The 7,573-nt window shown below is 47.3% G+C and overlaps 1 protein-coding gene across 1 annotated transcript in view; it reads right to left on the bottom strand.

Moving 5' to 3' along the window:
• Positions 1 to 7,363, bottom strand: part of LOC134454501 (segment polarity protein dishevelled homolog DVL-3) — a 64,960-nt gene extending 57,597 nt beyond the window's left edge. The window contains exon 1 of the mRNA XM_063205552.1: positions 6,872 to 7,363. Coding sequence (XP_063061622.1) covers positions 6,872 to 7,032 — 161 coding nt within the window. The 5' untranslated portion in view covers positions 7,033 to 7,363. The remainder of the gene's footprint in view (positions 1 to 6,871) is intronic.
• Between the last annotated feature and the right edge of the window lie 210 nt (positions 7,364 to 7,573).

Here is a 7,573-nt window from a genome sequence, read left to right on the forward strand (position 1 = left end):
CTCTCTTACGACGGCTCTTCTATTTCATCTTCTCAATTCAATTAAATGCAATTCAATTCAATTCAAATTGAAATTCAATTCAAAATACATTTGGCACTGGCAAAGCATTGGCTGAAGAGATGCATTTGTAATAAATGCATATTTTAAAATAATATTTTTTTTAGAGTAAATCTAGCGATTCAACAAATGATATCAACAAATATCTGTCTTTCTCGCTATGAAGACACTGAGCTAATCGTGGAGTCAAATAAGAAAAGTAAAACCAATAAACTGTTGCTCCTTTGCTATCCCTGCACAGCATCTTCTAGATTTGTTGGCTTGCTTTGAAAGCCAAGCTTCTCACCCTATCCCTCACCTCTATTTCCCCCACTCTCTCTCTCTCTCCCTCTCTCTCTCTCTCTGCATGCTACTATCCCTCTCCTCTTCTGTTTCTGCTCCCCCTCTCTCTTGTTCTTTCTATCTCTCTCTCTCTCCCCTCTGTCTTGTTGTGCAGCGGGTGGTGTGACCGTGTAGAGGTCCACCTTTGTGTGTTTGGCACCTCAGACACAGACTAACGCTCACTAATGCAGGTTCACCACCTTACACAGCCCCAGGCTACTCCGAATAAACAAACGCACTCTCTCTCTCTCTCTCTCTCTCTCTCTCTCTCTCTCTCTCTCTCCGTCTCTCATTCGCGCGCACACACACACACACACACACACACACACACACACACACACACACACACACACACGCGCACACACACACACACACACACACACACACACACACACACACACAAGGGCAGGTGATCCCTTTTAGCGTGTCCTGTCCAGACATAGCTGAATGGCTCCAGCCAACACAGATCCATGCCAGATTGAGACATTTAGAGGATGGAATGACGAGGGAGGGGTGGGGGGATCCGTTGTGGAGTGTGTGTGTGTTTGTTTGTTTTTTGGGACTGTGTTTGTGTGTGTGTGTGTGTGTGTGTTTGTGTTTCGGGACAGACTGTGTGTGTGTGTGTGTGTGTGTGTGTGTGTGTGTGTGTGTGTGTGTGTGTGTGTGTGTGTGTGTGTGTGTGTGTGTTTCGGGATGTGTGTGTGTGTGTGTGTGTTTCGGTTCGGTGTGTGTGTGTTTCGGGACTGAGTGTGTGTTTATGTGTGCGCGCGCATGTGTGCGTTTGTGTGCACGTGTGTGCGCATGCACGCAAGCGTACATGTGTCTGCAAATGTGTGTGTTCAGAAGGATGGTAAGTGTCTCTATTTCCACACCAGGAGCTGGATGACTTGACACAGGTCACAGGGGACAAACAGGCCCATCTGTCTGTGTGTAAGTATAGGGGACTGTGTGTGTGTGTGTGTGTGTGTGTGTGTGTGTGTGTGTGCGCGTGTGCGTGCGTGCGCGCGTGTGTGTGTATGTCAAATATGTGCGCATAAGTGGGGACTTAAGATGTTATGTCTGTCTGGTGTCCACACACACACACACACACACACACACACACACACACACACACACACACACACACACACACACACACACACACACACACACACACACACACTAATTGGACGACTCCAGCAGGTTGTATCCTTTCCACTGATATCTGATGGAGACAAGGGACGAAATTAGGGCTCCTGTCCTGTGTGCTAACTTGTGTGTGTGTGTGTGTGTGTGTGTGTGTGTGTGTGTGTGTGTGTGTGTGTGTGTGTGTGTGTGTGTGTGTGTGTACTGCAGGCTAAACACACTCTGTCTCGGCAGCTGCCATCTGCAGACTCCAGGGGCCTGAGCCACCGCTGCTGACTCCCCGCAGTCGCGACACACCCCAGACTGGCCTGGCCTGGCCTGCATTATCACACACACCTGTGTGTGTGTGTGTGTGTGTGTGCGTGCGTGCGTGCGTGTGTCCAAGTAAAAAAGATGTGTATCTGGGCCGTGCTCCAGATCTCCAGCTGGACATGCTGTGTTTTGCTGCTGTATCTTCATGAGGATCTGCCTGCACTCTGCCTGCCACCCGTGGCCTTCCAATGGATAAGGCAGGCAGACAGGCACACAGGCAGACAGACAGACAGACAGGCAGACAGGTAGGGAGGCAGAGAGACTGACAGACAGACAGGGTAGAGATAGACATACAGAATTGCATTTGAAAGATGTATGGTAGTTAGAAGCAGCCCATTTCCTCAATCAAACACCTACACAACAACCACATAACTACCAGGGAAGCGGACAGGTAGTGTTAGTTGGCCTGGGCCCAGGGAGCTAAGGGGGGGCCGAAATTGGGTCCTCCTCATTACTACATTGTTGGGTGGGGAGCCATTTCAGATGACTTTGTAATGGGGCCCAGGCAAAGCTGTCAGCGGCCCTGACAACCAACACCACACTGCCAAACAGGACACAATGAATCAACATGTATACCTCAGAGAAGCCAGGAGGACAGAAGACAGAGATGCAACCAAGGCCTTCCAATGTATACATCAGACAGCAGGCAGGGTTACCAGTATGTCAGATGATTTCCAGCCCCAAAAAATGCTCAAAACCTGCCTGGAGGCACTAAATCCTCCCGAATTTCAACCAAACATTCTATTGCTTTCTATGGCCATAAATCTGCACCCAAATGCCCTTTGTTTTCACCCATTTATACCCGCCCGCACATAGCCATCCTTTGCAGCCCACTTGGGTGGAAAACCGCCCAATCTGGCAACACTGACAGCAGCTGGAGCGAAGCTAAAGCAGGGTGAGTGAGCGAGATGCAAACCAGCCCTGCAGAGATGAACGGTAGATATCAGCTGTCCATTTCCTCAATCAAACACGATAGATAGGCAGGCAGGCACCCATGCAACAACCACATGACAACCACCACCACACTGGCTAACAGGATGCAATTAATACCCATTTGATATGCCAAGAGGAACCAGGAGGCCGGAAGATGGAGATGATGATGCGCCCACGCCGGACTCACATCATCCGCATTTGGAAGAAAAGCTCTTTTGGCTTTTAGAGGAACCTTCGCCATGAACTGGGCTAGTGTTTCTCAACGGGGGCGGTACAGCCCCCAAGGAGGTGTTGGGGAGCTCTAGGGGGGCATTGATAAGGATGCAGCTAAAGAGGGCGTGGTGCTTAGTTGTCATTGGGGGGCATTTAATTTGCTTATACAACAGGGGGCGTTGTCAAGCTTATGACGAGGTCAAGGGGGCGTTGGGAGGCTTGTGATGTTCCCAAGGGGGCGTTGGTTCAAAAAAGGTTGAGAAACACTGACTAGGCTATGATTGGCAAACCAGGCTACACAAGCAAGAGGACATAAAAATATACAGCGTATATAGTGTCACTCACACACTGAGTTTTCTGTCTGCGGTGGTGACAGTGGTTTTTATTAATGCATTTTTTCCATTTGGAAAAATTAGGGATTCCTGATAAATGAGGAATGAAAATCACATGTGTGCTGGAGCCAGCCAGGAGGGCAGACACGGAGGAAGCCACTTCCCAATCACATGATTCATATTTGAAAGAAGGAGCTATTTGGCCTTCACAGGAACCTTCACTATAAAAGAACCATTATACTGAAGAAATGAAAACTAATTAATGTTGGAGTTTTTCAGAGGTGTGTGTGTGTGGGGGGGGGGGGGGGGGGATTCGGGTGCAACCATAGTGCAGACATTCCTATCTCAATTGAATACAGTGTCATTTTTTTTTATATTGCATTACACAGTTTTTTTATTTGTATTTTTTTGTAAGCATATAATAACAAAACTAGCAATAATTAAAACTGAACATGACAATCTGGCAATACAAATGGTCACAGAAGGTCATGCGTGAAGCTGTCCAATTCACTCAATCAGAGAATCAGTCAAATCAGTCGGGAAAATCCATCAATCAACCCGAGTTCCCCTGACGTTCTCTGATGCCCGTCATTACAGAGATCATAGTGTCATCTCAGCCCACCGTACCTGCTGCTGCTTGGTCTGATTAATATATTATATTTTCCCAGAGCCTCATCCCTCAAGCTGTCATGTGGTGGCGATGGTGATGTGACGGTATGAGTGAATCACGGCTGCTATCGCTGTTCCAGCACGTGGCCCTGAGTCAGTCAGACCGTGCCCAGCCTTTAACGGTTACGGCACTGCACTGCACTGGCAGTCATAAAGAAAGAAAGGTTATCTAGTCACACACACGGGCAAGAGGCCATTTTTATCCTCACTGTACACCTCTATTTCTGTGTGTATGTGTGTGTGAAGAAGTCATCCTTATCATATCCTCTGTATAGGCCTACCTGTCTTTTCTGTGTGTGTGTGTGTGTGTGTGTGTGTGTGTGTGTGTGTGTGTGTGTGTGTGTGTGTGTGTGTGTAGTCATCCTTATCCTCTGCAGTCTGTGCACCCCTCTTCTTTCTCTGTGTATATGTGTGTGTGTGTGTGTGTGTGTGTGTGTGTGGGGGGGGGGGGGTATGGATGTCCGTGGATGCTTTGGTATCTGACTCTCCTTATCAGCAGTTGTGCAGAAAGGCGACAACCTGTGCACTTATTTCTACCTTCCCTCTCTCTTATCCCTGTGTGTGTGTGTGTGTGTGTGTGTGTGTGTGTGTGTGTGTGTGTGTGTGTGTGTGTGTGTGTGTGTGTGTGTGTGTGTGTGTGTGTGTGTGGACACACACAGGATTCTAAATAATGAAACAGATGTCAAGCTGTCATGAGTTCCACATAAATATAAATCCAGGTGTGTGACTGTGCATGCTTGTCAGTTTGTTTGAATCTACCTGTGAAATTGAAATGTCAGAGGTTTGGGTCAGAAAGATATGAAATCTAGTGCACCACAGTGGTGCAGTGGAACCGTGGTGGTGGGAGTAAAAAAAGAGATTTGCTGTTTCTTTAATGTCGGGATGTAAGCAATTTACCGCTTCGCGGCAGAAACACACAGAGGTCAAACCAATAACCTTACAAGAAACAAATCAATGACGCACCCATGACTCCTCGCTGACGTTCGCCCTGAGGACGGTAACCTGAGATGAAGTCAGCCATCAACAAGTAGGTTAGCCTACTACCTGGCATAACTGGATCTACAATGCCCAGGAATGATTGTGACTCACTTATTCAGCTCATCGATGACATTGTTATTCAAAGGCTGACGTGATCTCATGTTCAAGTTCAAAAATGGGTTATATGTATCAATGATAACAAATGGCTAATTATGAATCAGTAAAATGAATGATGAAGAAGAATGTGTAAAACCCCGCGAAACACCTAGAACTATGCGCAGCGTGACAATAGCTAATTGTTGATATCTTCGCTGTCATCACCAAGCGCGCGCGCAGGTGGAACATATGCCGGGAAGCTCCTGCCGCCTCAGCACGCTGCCTGCGCTTCGTCGACTCGCAGGCCTCAAAAAGAAAGGCGAGCATGCTGGTGTCTAGGTTAGAGGGTCTGGAACAATGACTAGCTATTCACCTTGAGAAGCTGATTTGGAACTTGGAAGCTGCTGCCTCAGTAACATTGGACAGAAACGCCAGTTGCGCTAGAGTCGTGTTTTGTGAGTGTGTTTGTTTGTGGGCTAGCTGAGAGGCTCAGGCAAGGCAATGCTGGGGAAACAAACTACACTGACAGACCAACAGAAGTAAACCAAACCCGAGTTGTATGGATTTGAATTTAGCAGAAGGATGCTGTTCAGCCGTTTGACAGTAATGCGGGCTTTGGGGACTCGAACATAAATCTGCTCAAAGGATCAGTGCGCAAACTATTCCCGAATGATACAGTATTTCCAAGCCAGCATTCCAGAGTCTTCATAAACCGCTCCTTCTTTAAGTACAGTATTCGCCATTCAGGGACTGCCCTTCTTATCTCTCCCTGACACATTTTAACAAGTCGGCAGACGTGATTACTGTTGAACACTGCTTGTGCGTAACAGAGACTAATCGGGACAAAAGGGCATGTCCCTTATTTTTCTTCTTTTTTTATATAACAAAAGAGTCTAGTTCATCAACCTTCCCCCTCTGGTCCTCATCCGCGCCATTTTCATAGTTTCTCTGGCGTGACCGTGTAATAGAAATTATGTAGATCTTATTATCAGGATGACTAAAACAGGAAATAATTCGAAATAGTGTTGCCTACTCGGGCTCCACTTCATAAACCAACTCAAAATGCTGTCAGAGACAGAGTAAACAAGTCATTGCGCGAAGACACAAAACGGGGCTGTCGAGTCTTGCGTGTTCAGAAAGCATGACGAAAACAAGTGCAGACAATTTGAAGTTAGTTTGTGTTGACCCAGATGGGTTTGCCAAAACTGACATAGTCATTGCCACCCGCTGAGCACGTTCTCTGTGCACAAGGCTTTTGTAAGTTGCTAACATGCCGACTAGCTTCGTTGTTCCTCCACTCCATTCTCTCAAACCATCGGCCTATGGGTTGAGGTTGGAAGCCTTGTAAAACCTCATTTTTGACATAAACACAGACACCCTCCTTTCCCAAACGCGCATGGTCCCTCCTTAAAAAAAATCTCAGACTCGCAACTGTAGCTCAATTATTGCAGCCCATGTTACTACTGGGTTATAGCCTAACTATAAACCCTACCATTTCCAAAAATGGTTGGTTATAAAATAAAACAAACAGTGCATTAAAATAAATTCAAGGCAAACACGAGAACATAATAAACAATATGACAAAACTGCATTTTGCAGTCACTGGGCTGCAGCTATTGTGAAAGAATCTGCCAAGACTGAGGACAAGGTGTGTGAGGCGTCAGTGGTCGCAGTAATGCAGAAAAGTGTCTGGCATTATCGTAAATCTTGAACAATAACGTTACAGCCACCCGGGTCATGGACCATAGGGTTAGGAAGTGCAATGTTGCGTGAAGGTAATACAAAACAGAACACGAGCGGAATAGGAATAGCACATGCGTGATGTCAACCCTTACCCGAAGTCATCATCCATGGACTTGAAGAAGAATTTGTAGTTGGGCTTATTGAGGACATTTTTGAAGTCCGCAAGAGTGACTATGTCCGCTGGAATGGGCAGTTTGACCAGGTAGGGAGTTTCCTGGTCGTCGAGGTGGTAGATGATTTTGGTCTCCCCCATGGCAGGCCGCTGGGGAGCGAAAGGCCGTGCTCATCCAGCGCCGAGTCCCACTCGCAGCCTCCTTAGCGCTGCCTCAGTGCCAAACCCCCTCCTCGCCCGATCCTATCCGCCTAGTAGCCGAGAAGCAGCGTCGGCTGCTGCGCTGCGTACTCACAGATCAGTCCGCGGCCAGGCAGCGAACAAAACGCCAAAATAGCGCTAGTTTGAAGTTGACACTGCTGCGTTTATTCGTCTGCGCGGGGTAGTTTTCCAATGCAGCTTCGGATCCACAATAAAAATAACTGAAGTTGCACGTTGGGTTGGCCCAGATTGGGCTCAGTGTGAACAGAGCTCCCCCTGTTCCTTGTAACAGCTGTCTGTCGATGTGTAAGGATAGCCCCTCCTATCAGCTTTCTGTGGAACTCCCTCTACAGGAGATGTGACGAAAAAACGGTAGCCCACGGATTGTCGGATTGGTGTACTAGCCTTCTGAATGAAAGAAGAAAATCCATGAAGTTGGCAAATGAATAAAGCGAGGCTGTGATTTGTGAAATATGCTTTA

The sequence above is a fragment of the Engraulis encrasicolus genome, chromosome 8, assembly GCF_034702125.1.
Source record: "Engraulis encrasicolus isolate BLACKSEA-1 chromosome 8, IST_EnEncr_1.0, whole genome shotgun sequence".
Classification (NCBI taxonomy): Eukaryota; Metazoa; Chordata; class Actinopteri; order Clupeiformes; family Engraulidae; genus Engraulis; species Engraulis encrasicolus.